Source organism: Sarcophilus harrisii, chromosome 3 (genome assembly GCF_902635505.1).
Source record: "Sarcophilus harrisii chromosome 3, mSarHar1.11, whole genome shotgun sequence".
NCBI lineage: Eukaryota > Metazoa > Chordata > Mammalia > Dasyuromorphia > Dasyuridae > Sarcophilus > Sarcophilus harrisii.
In genome coordinates, this window is record NC_045428.1 from 338,896,616 (window position 1) to 338,915,490 (window position 18,875).

At 36.8% G+C, this 18,875-nt stretch overlaps 1 protein-coding gene across 5 annotated transcripts in view; it reads left to right on the top strand.

Annotated features, from left to right (window-relative positions):
- The window catches only part of MGAT5 (alpha-1,6-mannosylglycoprotein 6-beta-N-acetylglucosaminyltransferase), a 365,609-nt gene that overhangs the window by 256,909 nt on the left and 89,825 nt on the right, over nt 1-18,875 (top strand). For all 5 annotated transcript variants that reach the window (XM_023499178.2, XM_023499179.2, XM_012544690.3 and 2 more), the window contains one exon: nt 16,723-16,856. In XM_023499178.2, the coding sequence (XP_023354946.1) occupies nt 16,723-16,856 (134 nt within the window). The remainder of the gene's footprint in view (nt 1-16,722; nt 16,857-18,875) is intronic.

Below are 18,875 nucleotides of genomic sequence, written 5' to 3' on the forward strand. Positions count from 1 at the left end.
GGGTGTGTGTGTGTGTGTGTGTGTGTGTGTGTGTGTGTTTAACTATTATCTAAGTCTAATAGGGGAATTTCATGTACCCAAATAACCATACTATTAGTAATGATTTGTGAATTCATGAGGAAGATTCAAAGCAAAGTACTATGTGCAGTCCTAAGAGACAACTGAAAAAAAAATCAAAGAATTCTTGAAATAGGTGCCATTTGCATTAGTTTATTAAAAAAGGGCTTGAACTTCCTTTCTTCAAGCCTTCTTTGGTAAATCAATAATAGGAATCTTCAATAATCCACATTTATAAACTAGTGAGAAGAAACCCCAAATAATCTACCAACCCAGAAATTAGCAATCAAAAAGCACAAACTCAGAGGTGATAGCAAAAGGTACAAAATTGTCAAATAATCATTTTATCTTTGGTATCCTCTTTCCTCTTCTTTCTTCTCCTTTCCTTTTCCCAATTCACTCTTCATCCCTTTTCTTGCTAATAACGGTTTCTTTTATATTCTTTTTTTTTTTTTTGCTTTGACAATTGGGGTTAAGTGACTTGCCCAGGGTTGCACAGCTAAGTGTTAAGTGTCTGAGTCCAGATTTGAACTCAGATCCTCCTGATTTCTGGGCTGGTGCTCTATCCACTGTGCTACTTAGCTGCCCTGCTAATAACTGTTAACTAAGATATAGGTTAATATGATCCTTTCCAGGGGTATTGACACTTGTTTGAATAGAGGTGCTGCAGAGGTAAGAGGCCTGATATAGAGTCAGGAAAGATCTGATTTCAACCTTGACCTCACAGCACTTACTGACTTTGTGACCACAAGCAAGTCACTTAATTTTACTTTCCTGGTATGCAAAATGGGAAGAGTAAAGACAGCAGCATAAGTGTAGAACTCAACTCATTTGCTTGTTTTGAAAATAAAATGAGTTAATATATATAGTGTGTGCTTTGCAAACCCCAGAGCGCTATGTAAATGTCAGTTGCTGTGACCATTGGAGTCTTGAAGTAACGTCTGTATAGGGTTCAGAATCCTTCCTAGAGCTGTGGTGCTCTTCTCCCATTTCCACCCCCCATCCCACACCCCCTTTCCAAGAGATGGCTTGGTATGATGAAGGGCCTTTCCTTCACACATCACCCAGCCTCCAACCCGACCTCTTGGTAAGAGGAAGGAACACGATGGGGTTGGATTTCCTGGCCTTGCCCTTGCCCACTGTCCAGGTGCTTTCACTAACTTTCTCCCACATTTGGAAGGCTCTCCCTCTTTACCTCTCATTCTAGGTCCTGGAGCTCCTTTGAGAGCAAGGACTTTTTTGCTGTTGTTTGGAGTTTTTGAATCTGCAGAACTTGTCACAGCACCTGCTACACAATAGGGCTTAATAGATGCTTAGTGTCTCACCAATTAGCCTTGGAGAGGAAGCCTGAATAGCTAGCCCTCTAATCTGTTGACCATGTAGCAATGGAGAGCTGGGACAGTGAGTAAGCCGTAGAGCAAACTGACTCCCCTTCCCTTTTCAAAGGCAGCTAGTGTTGTTGGAATTGGACTCAGGAAAACCTTGGTTCAAATCTTTATTATCTGTGCATTCTAGGCAAGTGACTTAACCTTTCTCACCTAAAGTTTTCTCTTCTGTAAAGTGGGTATTGTAATAATAGAGCCAATGACTTGAAGATCAAATGAGATAATATGTGGTTCAGTGGCTAGAGTATGTGACTGGAGGTAGAAGAACCTGACTTTAAATTTTGCCTCAGATACATACTAACTAAATTGACCAGGGGTGAGTTCCTTGACTCCTCCTAGAGGATAATAATATTTACCTTCTGTGAATATTGTAAGGATAAATGAATTAAAATGAATAGCACTGATGATCAACTATGAAAGAGTTGGTTCTTCTCAGCAGTTCAGTGATCCAAGGCAATCTCAATAAACTTTGCATAGAAAATGCCATCTGCATCCAGAGAGATGAACTATGGAGAATGAATGTAAATTAATATGTGCTATGTTCACTTTTTCTTCTGTTTTTTTCTCTCTGTTTTCCCTTTTTTTCCTGTTTTTTTCACTTCCAACATGATTCATAAAGTGATGTGTATTTATATGTGTATTTTGAAAATATTAATATAAGTGTATAACCAGAAACATAAAACAATAAAAAAGAAATATCAACAAAAAATGAATAGTACTTTGCAAATGTTAAAGCATTTTATAAATGATAACTATTGTTGTAGTCATTACTACAGTGATTATCATCATCAGAGGAGTTGTGATCAACATTATCACCTGTAGGAAATGTAACAGGGACACTGTATTATCTAGTTTTATTCAAACTCAGCTAGAAGGATTGACAGTCCACTTTCTACTCTTTAATTTATCAGCGTTCTGGGTGGAGTATGTATGATTCTTTTCCACAATTGCTTTCCAAAGTCACCTCCTGACCAGACATTCTTTTAGGAAGATCTGTCTACCACCAAAATGTAACTTTTAAAAAATACTTTTTGGGGAGCCACATTGAAGCACTGTGGAGAGATAGGGTAGCGGGCCAGATAAGAGAGTGGGGACTTTGGGTTTTGTGATAAACAAGAAGGGGAGAAGTAGTTTGAATGCTTAATACTGAAGGTTAGAAAACTTTCTTCAACAGCAGCATACAAGGGATGAGTTTCCATGAACGGTTGGCAGGATTAGCGTCTGGGAGCATGTGTGTGAGTGGCTCTGTGTGTGTCTGTACAAATTTCCTCTACCAGAATATCTCCTCCCCTAACTCACAGGGCTCTTCATACCTGGAGAATTATACCACTTCCTCTCCGGGCCAGTGACAGACTTCCTGTCATTACTAAAAGTTATGCAAACTACCCAAACTGTGGTTGGGTCTTGAGTACATGATATAGATGTCTTTTCTGAAGCATTTTTGTAACTCATCCAAATTATTTGAAGATCTTTTTATCTCTTAACGTCAAATAGATACTAATTCATATTAGTATAACTCTCTATGGTTCACAAAGTACCTTTTTCATAATGCCATGTGATAGGAAGGAGTATTACTATTCCCATTTTACAGATGAGAAAACTGAGATGTAGGGGAGGTTATGTGACTTATCCAAGGGGGTAGAACCATGATGATAGAGAGTAGATGGAGCCCTTCACAGTTTCCCTCAGAACCAACACTAGAACAAGCCTCTGAATGGATTTTGGAGCGACAAAACCCACAAACATTTAGAGTGTAATAATTTTCCAGCTTAAAATATCTTAGAAGTACTTCAGGAAAGGTTTGTCTCATTTGGGCAGAGGGGGAATGGGCCCAGTGCAAGTACAGCATGGGGAGGCCCGGTGTGGGGAATCTAGCAGGAGGCTCCTAGCCAAAATACAGCGGCATTGGCTGTAAGACTTCCAGTGCAGCTAGAGAAGGCAAATTGTGAACCCCTGAACCCCAGCCTCACGGGCGGGACTTGGCCGGCCACTCAGTGCGGTGTGTGAAAGCCTTCAGCACCAGCACAGTCAGCGAGAACTCCCTCTCACCCTGCAGAGGAAGCTCGTGGCAACCTCCCCTGTGTCCTAAGAGCAGGCCTCAACCTTTAAAAATGAGCAAAAAGGCAAAGAGATCTGACTGTAGAGGAGATCGGGAAGATCAGAACAGAAACCCAGAAGAGAACAGCAAAGGCAAAACGCCTTCAGGTGAATCCTCAAAGAGGGATGTGAACTGGGTCTCCAGTTTCAAAAGGCTCTGTCAGATGAGTTCAAAAAGGAACTTTAAAGAGAGGGAAAAAATGGGGAAAAGAAATGAGAGCTTTGCAGAAGAGTTATGAAAGTTTGGGGGAGGGAAAAGAAGTATACGAATTGACTGAGAAAACACCTTAAAAATAAATTTGGTGAAATGGGAAAATATACTGAAGAAAACAACTTCTTAAGAAATAAATTTGGTGAAATGGAAGAAGAAAACAACTCCTTAAAAATAGAATTGGTGAAATGGAAACAAAAAAAAACATCGACTGAACAAAACAACTTCTTTAAAAGTATAATTGGTCAAAGTAAAAAAGCTAACTGAAGAAAATAATTCTTTAAAATTTAGAATAGGACAAAATGTAAATGAATGACTCAATGAAATATCAAGCATCAGTCAAACAAAATTTTTAAAAAGTAACTTATCCAGAGTCACACCAACAGAAAGTTTTGGAAATGGAGCTTGGTGCCATTACCAATGCAATTTCTTTTACAGTGGGGCAAACTTGCGGTATTTTAGTAGTTTGATAGAAATTCTAAAGAACTATTTCTCCTTGCTTGTAAAGACCAGCTTTCATCTTGGAGTCCTCTTAGCAATCATAAGATCATGGTATTTAGAGCTAGAAGCTTTGGAGATTAAAACTTGTCTGACTCCCTCACTTCACAAGGAAACAGAGGACCAGTGACATTGTGACTTACTTAGAGCATAAAACCAATCAAACAGGTGTGATATCATAGGCAATATTCTATACCCATATTTTCTCTACTTTAGCTAAAATGGAATAGGGGTGGTCTGTGACATATTTTCAGAAGATTTTATCAACCCTTGACATAATAAGAAGGGTTTTTCACTATTATCAGATAAGTTTTGTAAATACAAAACTGGACTTTTTTTTTTGCATCTCTAACAAGGCTATAGGTATACAAAATAAGAAGGCTTATAATTTACTCTTTAGTTGTTTTTGATAGCAAAGCAAGATTAATCTTTATTCTGGTACTGGTTAATAATTGGAAAATCAAAGAGAAAGGTATTAATCTTAAATTTGGGACTTCCTTTCTCTTTAGATGAAGGGCTATAGGGAAGAATGGAGCATTGGAGTGAAATTGATTCCTACCTATTTATGGTAGGATGATTTTGAAAAGAGTTTATGACAAAGTAAGGAATGCTGTTAGATGAGAAAGAAAGCAGGAAGTTAAATAGATCTTGGATGAGAGAGAAAAAGTTGAAAAAAATCCTCATTTTCTGAGCAAGAAATGAGTGGAAAGCAAGGGAAGAGGTTAAGGTGATCCCATAAAACCAAGGCATCCAAAGGAACGTTACCTGTATTTTTGTATCTCTATTTAAGTTACCGATTGCCTACTCATTCATTCACTTAGAACATTATATACTGGGCAGCTAAGTGGATAAAGTAGCAGCCCTGAAGTCAGGAAGACCCGAGTTCAAATCTGGCCTCAGACACTTAACACTGATTAGCTGTGTGACCCTGGGCAAGTCACTTAACCCCAGTTGCATGGGGAGGGGGGAACGTTATACAATTCTAATTCAAATTTTGGGCCATGAAGTAAGGGAGAAGAAACTTAGTTCTTTCCTGACTAGTTTCAGAAATTCAGATTAGATAATTAAACTTTAGATCAGAACACAACCATAAGCATTTAGAAAGGTAGGAGAAGAGTATCTGAAACTGAAATCAGGAACACATGATGCAGAGGGTCATTTTTAGCTGCAGAGAATCTTAGAAGCCATTATTTGATGGATGAGGAAAGAGATTCTCAGAGAAGGTAAACAACTTGCCCACTATAGTTAAGTTGCAGGGGTGAAATTTGAACTCAGATCCAATTAACAAGATTATCAACATTAAAAATCACAATTAGCATTTATACAGCAGTTACTATGTGCCAGGGACTATGCTAAGCACTTTACAATTACTATCTTATTTGGTCCTCATAGCAACCCTGAGAGGTAGATGCTGTTATTAGCCCCATTTTACAAATGAGGCAAACAGATTAAGTGACTTGTCCAGAATAACATAACTAAGAATTATATAACAGTGCTGGATTTGGACATAGTTCTTCATAACTCCAAGCCCAGTTCTCTATCCACTAGACCAGTGGTTCTCAAACTTTCTCAAACTGTTCTTAATATCCTTTTATACAATTAAAAATTAATGAGGTTCTGTCCAAAGAGTTTTTGTTTATGTGGGGTATATTTATAGATATTTACTATATTAGAAATAAGAACTAATTTTGAATTTGTACACCTTCTGAAACGATTTCAGGATTCTTTGGACCATGCTTTGAGAATCACTGCCTAATTACTTTAAATTCAGCTGGCTTTCTACTGGAACCTGATGTTCCAAATTTTCTAAGGCAAGATCAAGGATAAGTAGTCTGGAGGAAAGAAATACAGAAAATCAAGGATCAGTTTAAAGGCTAGATTATAAATAAAGAGACAAATCACCATTGAAGTAGAGAATACAATAGGAGCTTACATATCCATATTTGGGTATCTCTTCCATTTGATTCAGGCTTAAAGAAACAAACATGACTTGCCATGAATCACTAGTGCTAGGAGCAACAGAATTTTTATTTTTGGAAACTCCTAGTGAGTTTTTTCTTTACCACACACACACACACACACACACAAAATACGGTGGGGGGGGGGGAGACGGAGTGATGGAGTGAAGGAAAGAAAGAGATTATGGAATCTTATAGTACTTCATTATATCCCTGCTCTCTCTTGATATGGAAGATTCTAAGTTATTACAAGGTGGTCCTAAATTTAGTTTTCTACTAGCTAGTAAAAGCAAATATTTAAGCATTTTACTATGTGTCGGCCATCTTGCTAAGCCCTGGAGTTATAAAGAGAGGCAAAAGTCACCCAAAGCTTTCTTAAGGAACCCACAATCTAAGGCATGGATGTGTCAAAACTACCCTGAATTAATGAATACAGGTTGAAATTTGAGTGAACAAATTTGAATAAACCTAGACATTTTGCTTATATCTTATTAATATTGTGAACATTATAATAAAGGAATTAGTGTAATGCTGGAGGAACTGAGGCAAGACAGAGATTAGAGGTTTTTAATATTTTAATAGCAGAGAAGTAGGACTGGCAAGGCCATACTAGCCAGAGCAGAGCCAGTCAGCTGGATCAGATTCTTGTCTCAAAGGACCTAACAAACAGAAAGTGATTCCAGAGATTTTTGTAGGACTTCAGCTATCAGGGAAACAAAGGCAAAGGGGGGCAGAGCACTGGGTGAGTGGAAATTCCAGGAAGGACCATGACTTTTTAATTCTGACAGGTTGGGAGGCAAAAGCAGGAGACAGGAGGTCTGAGACTGGGATTACCCAAGTATCCAACAAAGGACAAAGAGGAGTATTCAGATTTATTGGTAGGAGAACCAAAAAAAAAAAAACCTCACAGAGGAATCCAGAAGAAGGCAGTCCATGGTATCAAATGCTACAGAATGTGCAAAGATGAGGGTTGAGAAAAAGCCCTTCTATGTGGTAATTGAGAGAAAACTGCTAACTTTGGAGAGAGCAGTTTCAAAGGAGAGATTAAGTTAGAAGCCAAACTGCTGGGGGTTAAATAGAACTTGAATGGAGAAGTGGCTTTATTTTTCAAGGAGTTTGGCTGCAAAAGGGAAAATTATATGATGATAGTTTGAGATGGTTGAGTCTGGTGAGAATTTTTTAGGAATGGAGGAGACAAATATGTGTTTGTAGGTAGCAGAGAAGTATCCCCAGTAGATAGGGAAAAATTGAAAATTAATGGTGAAGAATGGTATTGGGCTAGAAAAAAGAAGAGATGGAAATGAAGAGATGGGATAAAGAGTACATATAAAGGCCTTAGTCTTGGTGAGGAGAAGGACCTCTTCAGAGACTAAAGGAAATAAGGGAGAATGATAGAGAACTGTGAATTTGCCCCATGGGGAAGGGAATGGAAAGAAAGAAAAGGAAAAGAGAAAATCCACTTATAGAATACCCACTTTGTGTCAGATATTGTGCTAAGCATTTTTACAAATATCTCATTTGAACCTATTAACAGTCCTGCAAGGTAAATTCTATTATTATTCCCATTTTACAATTGAGTAAACTGAAGTAAAGGTTAAGTGATTTGCCCAAGATCACAAAGCTAGCAAGTCTTTGAGGCTAGGTTTGAACTCAGTACTTGTAATTCAGACCCAGGATGCTTTCCACCATGCCTTTAACTTCCTCTATTTTTCCTTTCATTATTCCCTCTTTCTTGTGTTAAGTCTTTCTTAAACTTTGAACCTATAAACTTGCGCCTTAAAATGCCTTCACTTGACCATTCCATTTCCTCATGATCTAGAACTCTATCACTGCCAGATTCCAACTCAGTCCATCATTTTGCAATCATCCTGTTGAAGTTTGACTTCCAATCCTCCGATTGAACTGAAAGTACAGTCTCCAAGGAAACTGTAGCCTTTTCCCCATCTTCATATATCTTGCTTGTTCACAGTGTTGACAATGGTGACCATTCCTTCCTCTATGGGATACTTTTCTTCAGATTTTCCTTTCATCTATCTTATTGCTTCTTTTCTGAATCATCATCATCATCATCTCCTATCTCTATAATGTGGGCATCTTTCAGGATTCTTTCCTGAGCTTTTTTATATTTATCTCTAGAATAGGGGGATTATCAGCCTTTTTTGTTTGTTTGCCAGAGACCCTTTCAGCAACTTGGTGAAATCCATGACCCAGAGTAATGCTTTTAAAATGCATAAAATAAAATACAAAGGATTGTGAAGAAAGCCAATTATATTTTAAATTCACAGACCCAAGAAGCTAGCTTTTTAAATTGTGGGTTATGACCCCATATGGTGTCTCATAACTAAATGTGGGGGGGGGGTCACAAAATTATGATTTATTATTAGCAAATGCTGGATTTGTACACCTTTTTATATAATCAAGATCACATAAAAATTTCTCAGGCAAAAAAAAAATTTCTCAAGGATCTCAACCTCTGCTGTTTAAGAAGCTCTGCTCTTAAATACTGCTCTAGACTCTCCCTTGGTTATCCTGTGTGTGCAGATGCTGGTAAAATTCCTGATTTAGTTCTAATCTCTCTTCTGAATTCTAGTTGTGATTGAATGTACTATTTTTCTTCTTATCTTTTTCTAGCACCTAGTAAAGTGTTATTCACATTATAGGTGCTTAATATATCCATATTGAATTTGAGGATATTTATATATCAAATATAAGAAATAATAGGTTGCCTGTTGGCCATCTGCTCCAGAGTGCCTTGCATAAATCTCAGAGGCAGTGTGCCTAAAACCCATTATCTTCCCGAATCTGTTCCTCCACCAAATTCTTATTTATATTGTAGATACTGTTATTCTGCCAAACACCAAGGTTCAGAAATTTGAGGCTACTTTTTAGTCTTAGCCTTCCCTCCACCCTAATTTTTAATCATTTTCCAAGTCTTGTCAATTCTGCCCCTGTGATATTTCCCAAATCTCTTTTCTCTACCCATATCACCACTATTGTAGTACAAGCTCGATCTCCCAACTAGACTATGGCAATAACTACTTGTAATGGTCTCCACGTTTGTAGTTTCTCCTCTCCCAAATCTATTATGCCAAAGAAATTTTCCCAAGGCGTAGTCTGAGCGTACTACGTACCTGATTTAAAACCTTACAGGCACCTCGCTGCCATGAGGATAAAATAACAAATTTCTCAGCCTAGCGTTTGAGACTGTGTGGGACGTGGAAGACCCTTGCCCAAAAATGACTACTCAGAGATCACTTACAGTAGAAAGTAGATTGTTTATTATAGCATCTCATGAGAGGCAGGGCAGTCCCCCTGAGAGATAAAGAAACTCACAGTAGGAGGCCCACTCCCGAGAGTGCTCACAGTTTTTAAACATTTCAGACAAAGAACCCCCCAAATCCCACCCTCGATATGTTGTGATTGGCTACATAAGTCTCTATTCTCCTATTTGGTTAGTAAAATGCAGTAAATGAGATAATGGTAAGCTCCTTCGGCCATGTATACTTTTAGTTCCTTCTTTGGACAATGGAATGTGGTCCAGGCTTTATCGTGACTCCAGAGAAGCTGAAACTGCCAATTTAGCTAACAATTACTGATCAATATGTGCTTGAGCTGTAAGTTCTTCACCTTTTCCACACAAAACCCTCTACAATATACACTTCTTTGGTATGTTTTCTATTTCCCTTTTCCTCTCACCCCTCACTAGAATATGACCTCCATGAAAATAATCACTAGTTCATTTGGGGCTTTGTATATTTGCATTCCTAATGTCTTGAATATAGTAGACATTTAATAAATGCTTGTGAATTGAATTGAATTGGACTTCAGATTTTTTAAAATGTCCTCTTTTTTCTTCTAAAAGACCTTTGTAATACTCTGATCTGGGAGGATATGCTGCTGCTGGCTGTTTTTCTCCCCACCCTTTTATTTAATCACACTAGTAAAGTGTACTGCAATAAAACTCTTCCCCGCAGAAACCCATATAGGACACAGGAATTTGATTTCTTGTTGAAATGATTGGGAGAAAACCTATTCTTGTGGCCTTTCCTGCCACAAAAGTCAGGCAATGTATTTTTTTATATTGAATTGGCCCCTTCAATATCACATTAAATTATTACAATGAGTTCTGTAATATATTCTGTTGCTTTGGCTGATATGGGTTTATTTCCATGTTTGATGCTGAAGGATTCAAGCTATGGAAGATTCACATTACCAGAGATGTTAGGGGAAAGGATAGTGAGACCCACTGAGAGGGGGAATAATTTTTCTCCTGGTTCAACCTTCACTCAAGAGAAGGATTTCCTATATACTATTCCTGATAGATGGTTATCTCCCTTCTGGGGACCTTTAGGGATAAGTATCCAATTCTACAAGTTCTGTCATTGGGTAAATGTTATCATTAAAAACTTTGATGGATCTTTCAACTTCCTTGTAATTTCTAGCTTTTGACCTAAGTCTTCTGAAACTAAAAATCTAGCAAACAATGATTTCGATTATTCAACCTCTCATACTTACTGACCATACCTTAAATTAGTTATTTCACCTCCCTTGCTCTGTGTTTTCACATCTGCTAAAAAAGAACCATAATAACTTTGGGATCTGACAACATTATTCTACAATTCAAACAAAACAATGTGTGTAGAATACATTGAAAACCCTCAAGAGTCACATAAATGTCAGTTATTATTTGGGGGGGGGGGGTGGTATTAAAAAGCACAATAGAATTCTAAAAATATTTCCCCCTAAGGGAAGGCTTGCTGGGGTAGGGAAAGGAGGTATCTATGTTGGAATAAATATTATATAAAAACAAAAGGCATCAATAAAAATCATATCTAAAAGCACAGTGTACAAAATCACAAGTTGCAGTTCATACAATTTCCTTTTTTAATCTCCAACTAGAAAGATCTTTCATTCTGGCCTTTGAGATGGATGCTTTTCTATTTGTACAGATCCGTGACATTGACCATTATTACTTCTTGGCTCCTTTTTTTGGTATATGATTAATTCATCCTAGTATACCCTGTATCCAGCTATACACAGTAGTATGCTCAGTTTGAATAACTTCTCCTTGTGGTGAGGTCATAAAAATAATAGCTCATGTTCCATAGTAATTCAGTTTACAAAGTAAATTGCTCACAATCCACCCTGTGAGCCAAAGCCATGGTTCTTAAACTTTTGTTCTTGTATCTTATACTATTAAAAATTATTGAGGAGCTGTCCAAAGAATTTTTTAATTTATATGGGTTATATTCAGAGATATTTACCATATTAGAAATAAAAACTAATTTTGAATTTATAAAACCTCTGAAAGGATTTCAGAGACATCCCTTCTCCAGATTCTCTGCCCCACACTTTGAGAACCACTGAGCTGTAGAATACAAATATTCACCTACATTTTATAGATGAAGAAATGGAGAAATATAAAGCACAAATGACTTGCTTGTGAAATTCTCAACTTCCTTCTAGTTTCAATTTTTATGACACTTTTTTTTCTGATAGACTTCATCTCTACCCCCATGGCCTACCTTGTGTCTTAGCATTTTCCCCTCCTAAAGTAAAAGATAAGTCAACAATGTTTATATCAGTGGGACAGTTTGAAATATAAGGCAGTACAAGGAATAACTTTAATTCTTTGAATTAATTCAAGAAGCAATTATTAACCACCTATTTTGTATTAAGCACTGACCATTATTAAGAAAAGAAAGACTAAAACTGAATTATCCCCATCTTCAAGGAACTATATTCCAGGGCAACAATATGTATACAGATAAGTTAAGCCAAATACATGAAATAGGTCAAAACTGTTTTTTTGTGGATGCAGACTTTGTGTAGGAATTGTCTCTTGAACTGAGCTTTGAAGAAAGCTAGGGTTTCTAAGAATCAGAGATGAGAAAGAGAATAAATTATAGATCTGGGAGACAACCTGGAGAAAGGCTACAGGATGGATACAAGAAATAAGATATGTATAGAGAATAATCAGCAAACTGATTTGGTTGGGGAGTAGTATGTAATAAGCCTAGAAAGATTAATCGGAGCCATTTATGAAGAGCTTTAAATACTATATGAGGGGTTTGGAATTTTTTTGGTCCTACAAGCAATCAGTCAAGTCATAGAAGTTTTTTGTTCTGGGCAGTATCATGATCAGATTTCTATTTTATAAATAAATATATTGTATCTAGAATATACTATAACATATTTAACATGTATAGGACTGCCTGCCATCTAAGGGAGGGGATGGAGGGAGGAAGGGAGGGGATGGAGGGAGGGAGGGAGGGGAAAAGTCAGAACAGAAGTGAGTGCAAGGGACAATGGTGTAAAAAATTACCCTGGCATGGGTTCTGTCAATAAAAAAGTTATAATAAAAATAAATAAATAAATATCAGTTTGACAGAGCTGTGGAAGATGGATTTGAAAGCCGGTGGACTTAAGACAAGGTGACCACAACTGGGAAATTGTTCATCAGGATGATGCAACTTTACTGGCCCCAACTCACTGGCTAAGTGAGCTATAGAGAAAGGGATAGATTTATACAAACTTGTGTACGTGGTTGTTTGCTTGTTGATGGTCACATTAATGTGAATGCCTTGAGAGAAGAGACAGTGTTTTGGTCTTCTTTCTCATCCCTAGCACTTAGCACAGTGCCAGGCACACTTATTTATTTAATAAATGCTTGTTGATTAGATAAATTGATTGCGATATTGTGGAAGTAGAATCAATGAGACTGGCAAGTGATTTAATATGGAAATTGAGGGAGGGTGCAATGTTAAATATGACTCAAAGATTTCAAAACTAGGTGAGTAAAAAGTTTGCTGATTGCCCTCAGCTGAGTTTCATTATTTGAGGAGAAGGGTTGGGTTTAAATGGAGAAAGGATTAATTCTGTTTTGAACAAAGATATTTAATTGGAAATATTGAAAAAGCAGATGGCATTCTAGGAATGGAGTTCAGGAGGGAAAGTATTTCAGGATATATAAATAAGAGTCATCTGCAAATAGATAATTGAATCCTTGAAACGGAAGAGATCACTAAGAGTATAGAAAAAAGAAAAGAAGGCCCTGTGCCTTGTCATATACTTGTGCACAGGGGGCAGAAGTTGGATGAAAAACCAGTGAGAATGAGAAAAAGTTGATTCAGCATGTAGGAGGTGAACCAGGAGAGAGAAATGTCCCCCAAAAAAGTCATGGAAGAATTTCCAGAAAAGAAGGTAATGGTCATCAGAAGTGTCAGAAGTTGCAGAGAAACTAAAAAGAATAAGTGTTGACTCTTAAAAATAAAGTGTCTGTTATATTTCATTATAGAGGTAACATAAGGAAAACCTTTCTAATTGAAGAAAAAACCAAGTACACAGAAAAAAGAAAAAACCAATCTAGCTGCCTCAGCCCCTTACATCTTAAGTCCACTTTTTTTTTTATCCAGTATGCCATGCTTTTTCTCTGACATCTTAGCTTACTACCAACATATTAGAGGTATCCACTCATTAACTTTCATTGTTATTCTTGAGTTCTTCTCATGACTGGTGGTCTTTTTCAATTCCACATTTCTCTAATGAAATACTTTATTATGATTCTTTTAAGCTTTTTTTTTAGAGCACATGAAGAACTTTGGAGAAGGAGCATATCCTTTATCCATTATTAATAGGGATCTCAAAATCCCCAGGACAGGGATGATGTCATCTTTATACCCTGAGCATCATTGCATCCTTGAGAGCTCTAAGCATAGTTTGTGCTCAGTAAATATTTGTTGATTGAATGAATATGGTAATTCAGACTAGCCTAATAGTGTTACATAAAAGTTATCCTTAGGGGATTGATCAGCTAACAGAAAAGTTTGTAATTAGGAAATTAATTGTTTGTATGTTAATGAGTATTTTAGAAGTACTTGAAAATAGTTCTCTTAATAGGCTAAACATTCTCCCCCAAAGCCTTATTTACTCTACTAATTTGTTAAGGATCCTAAAAGATTTACATATTCTTTAGCTTTGTACTGACTAAGAAAACAATTTAACCCCATTTGAATGATCATAAATTCCAGATTAGAAGGTTCCAAATGAAGTGACATTGTAATGCAGGCTTTTGTGTATATATACCCAAGAACTGTTATATTTCATTCTGTGTAACTTTATTAGCTGTTAAAATTTCTAAGACCAGAGAATGTCAGCTTACACAAGCATTAGGATTTTAATAAATCCTTTTAAAGTCACATATGAGTATATCTTTCCCCCAAGGGTCTAGTAGTGTTCTGACTATAGCTATTATGAGAGAGAGATGGCTAAAAATTATGTCTCTTGTTTTAGACTCATCTCCATAAGTGGGTCTTCTCACACCACCTTTGCTTTCTTGCTAGTTGTTGGTATAGATTAGAATCATCAGCAATGAAAAAAAATTGAGAAGAAAAGTTTTCCATTTATCTAAGGTCTAAGGTGCTATAGAAGATTTTAGCAGAATCTGTCAAACAAAATAATTTTTAGCAGTATCTAAACTATTAAATCAGTACCGCAAAAATGCACATTAAAAATTACATACACATGCCCACATTTTTCTTCTTGATTTTGATCAGAGGTGTTTGAACCGTACTTGTGAGGCTATTTATTCAGAGGATATTATCCTAAGACCAGAGAGGAGTTAAGATGGATGATTCAAATGAAAACTTACTTGTAAGAGAGAATGTATATATAATTCGGTAATTCATCTTTTGTACCATGTCAAAGTTGGTTTGGTACTAAATTACAGTAATAACACAACAAATACCTGTCATCCATCAGCTATATTTTGAATCAAATACCTGCCAGTTTTTATTTCCTTTTTTTTTTTTTTTTTAAAAGCATTCCAAGTAATGAAGACACTGGTGAAGTCTCTTTGATTCTTAAGCTACCTTTTGGGAGAATATTAAGTATATTTAGGGATTTTATTTTCCTTGTCCATCTTCCTCTCCCTGTTCTTCACATCTCCATTTGTCATTCCCTGCTACACCCCTCTCACCTCCCCATCTCCCTCTCTCTTTCTGTCTCTCTGTCTGACTCTGTCCCTCTCTGTCTCTTTCTGTGTCTGTCTGTCTGTCTGTCTCTCTCTCACACACACATACACACACACACACACACACACAAAGAGAAAACTAGAGAGAAGAGTAGTCCTGTCCTCTTTTCTTCTCGCTTGAGAAATTTATTCTGTCGTGTACTGTTCAGTAGGCTACAGGCATTGTAATCGCCTCTGGGCACTTGTTCAAAATCTCAGAAATGAAATAACAGATTGGCTAGACTGAACCAAACTCCCCTGTCACAACCCTATTATCTCCTCATTCTGTCACCCCCATTAGGCAAAAGGCTGGGAGACCAGATGATGATAACATTTTATTTATGTATCTATCTCTTTCATCTGAGCTCTTCACTGGATTTTGCCAACATTAAGTCATTCGTCTTTGGGTGATTAATTTGAGAATGAGGTTCAGGTCCTTAGACTTCTCCAGTCCAGTGCTCTAGTCCATGGGGCATGCTCCTAATGTTTTATATAGTACCAGAACTGGCTTTGTGGAAGCATCTTTGCAGAGAAAGTCTATGAAATGATTGCCCTTCTCCTCTTAATCTGTAGATTAAAATAGTGATCATTGTGGGAATGAATGTGATTAACCCCCAAGTGTGTTATGTTTAATGAATATGCTTCATTTACTAGGAAGAATTTGATCTAAATTATTCATAGCCCAGCAAGAGAGAGGCAGTTTAGCAAATAGTAAAAAGCACACTGGATTTGGAGTCCTGGCTCTGTCAAGTCTTGGCTCCATGTGGTGATAAGCAAGAGATTCCACTGGAATCTCAATAAGACAAGGCCTTTGAGGGATCCTTGGGATAGATAGGTATACAAGGGAAAGAATTTTGAGAATCTTTGCTTAATCAACTGAATTTTTCCTTTGTTCATGCTGCATTTGTTGAGCTTCCTCTGAAGATTACAGACATAGGATATAAATGATGACCTTAGTGAATTATTCTTGACCAAAGTCAAATACAAAAATATAGTAATGTTCAGAGCCTAGAGAATGAAAGGGAGATAATGAAAAAAATCTTTTCCTACAATTGTATAACAGATATTGGTCTCAATTTTGTTTTTTTTTCCTCTTTGTAAGGTATGGTTTACCTATTGCCTTGTCCTCCTAATTTATTGGCAGTTAGGCAGATAGAAAATCCTTGCTTTTGTCATTTTAGTCTATAAACAGTGTCTTGCTGAGGGGTCAATAAGAAATGTATCTTAATGATTCTGAGACATTGCTCCTAGGTGTTCAGAGGACATGGGAATTGGGCCAAGGTTAATACACAATAGAGAAAACCATTCCTGTTTGAAAACCTGCTAGGGATAAATGTGAGGCAGAGGAAAGGATTGGGGTGGAAGAATATTTGCAAGCAAAAGAAAATCTTCATTCTTATGCTATTACATCAAATTGGGGTAAATATAAATATTTAAGCCCTGTGTATGTATGTTTTTTATCATTTTGCTTATAAAAGCATAAACCTCTTCCTTTTTTTTTAATAGCTCACACACCAGACAACAGTTTTCTGGGATTTGTGGTAGAACAGCACCTGAATTCAAGTGATATCAAGCACATTAATGAAATCAAAAGGCAAAATCAGTCCCTTGTATATGGCAAAGTTGATAACTTCTGGAAGGTAAGTCTGATTTTTAAAACTGTATCTTTTTAAAAAAAAATATTCAGTAACATGATTAAATTTTCTTCTAGGAAACAATTAAGCTAAATTCTCAGGTCATAATGTGATTTCCTTAGAAGTAAACACAAATATTAAAGAATTTGAAAGCTGAGTATTAGGGTATCAAATAAAGGTTGTTCTTCTTTCTCCATTTATTCCATATAGAAATGAAGCTATTTTAGCTTCTTGAGATACTTTACTTTGAAGTGTCCCTATCAAAATAATGAGTGGGCCAGGCCTGATGGTTTGTGCTCCTCATGCCAGCTGCAAAGACAGTACATCTCTGAGTTTGGGAATTCTGAACGGTAGAAGGCTGCGCCAGTCAGGTGTCTGCATTTGGTTCAGCATCCCTTGCTGAGTCTCCCAGAGTGAGTAGAGGGCCAACAAGTTGTTGAAGGAGGGGCAAAACAGCTCAGGTTGGAAGCAAAGAAGGTCAAAGCTCCCATGCTGATCAGTAGTAAAATGGTGTCCGATGAGTAATTCCTGTATTTACAACTTGGATGACAAAGGAAGCTCATTTGTTTTTGTTTCTTTTTTTTGTTAAGTAGATTTTTAAGTTGTTAGCCTTCTAGTACTATGTAGAAAATAATTACTTGACCTGGGAATGATTCTTTTTCCAAGAAGTTTTGAGTTCTGCTTTGTCTGGGCTTACATTCTGAAGACCTGAAACTTCTTTAGATTGGGTAAAGAGCTCACCTTCCTGTCCTTTAGTTTAGTCATCACCAGCTAAACAGTGAGAGGCTTTAAAGGCCTGTCAGGCCTCAATACTCTGTAGCTTACTTAGGTCAGTAATGAACAGATTTCAAATTGAGACCTTTGGTCACAGAAGAATTTGTGATTGCACGTATTATTGCTGAGAATCCAATATATTCTTTCTCCTCTCCTGGAATGGTTTCTAATACTGATGTATTAGAATATATTAATGGTAAAAGCAAGAAAAACACCAGATTGAATGATATACTAACAGCCATTCAAAAAGCATTTTATCTTCAAGACACACAGGTAGGTGTAAGTTACAGTGAATCAATTTATTAAGGCAGAATTGGTTTCTGGGTTATAAAATCCTTGCCTACCTATGTATTTTTGGTTGTTGTTTAGTCATTTTTCAATCTTGTCTGCCTTTTTGTGACCATCTTTTGGGTTTTCTTGGCAAAGAGCCTGAAATGGGTTGCTATTTATTTCTCTAGTTCATTTTACAGATGAAGAAACTGAGGCAAGTAGGGTTAAATGATGTACCTAGGGTCACACAGCTAAGTGAGTGTCTGAGACCTAATTTGAACTCAGGAAGATGAATCTTCCTGACAAAAGGTCCCATGCTGGATCCATTTGTTATATACGTGTACTTCATATAATATTTTCCCAGAATGATTAGTAAGATTCTTTGAATTAGAAAATGTTATAGCTAAGATATTACAAATGCTTTTAGAACTAAAAAGGGTTTCATGTTCATAGTTTGTGCTTTTTCTTTTTAGAGCAGTGTATAGAAGGAGGACAGTTTTTTATATCTTAATATTAATGTCTTTCTGGGATGCTGAAGTATAATGAATGGGGAGTAGCTGAATTAAATGAAGAATTGGAAGAGAAGCTAATTTAACTAACCCAGAGTAGCTGTCTTTGTTATAAAGAACCCACATTTTCTATGTTTTCTAATACGTAGGATTCCTGTCATTTTGAGTCACTGTGGCAAAGAGTTGCTTTAAATTTAACTTGGGTGTATGAATAGATTTCAGGGATCCTTGACCCCTGGGAGAAAATAGCATCTTTGTTTCAATGTAATTGGATTCTTGTGTAATCCTTTGAATTTTATTTTATTTAATAGAAAAGACAAGTTGTTGTTGTTTTTGTTTATTTTTTTCCTGAAAGGGGTTCCACAAACTTTATTAGATTGCCAAATGTTGGAGACATACATGAGATGATCCAGGACACACTCTTGCTTGAAGGGAAAGACTTCCTTTCTGTTTGCAAGGGCTACCATCTCAT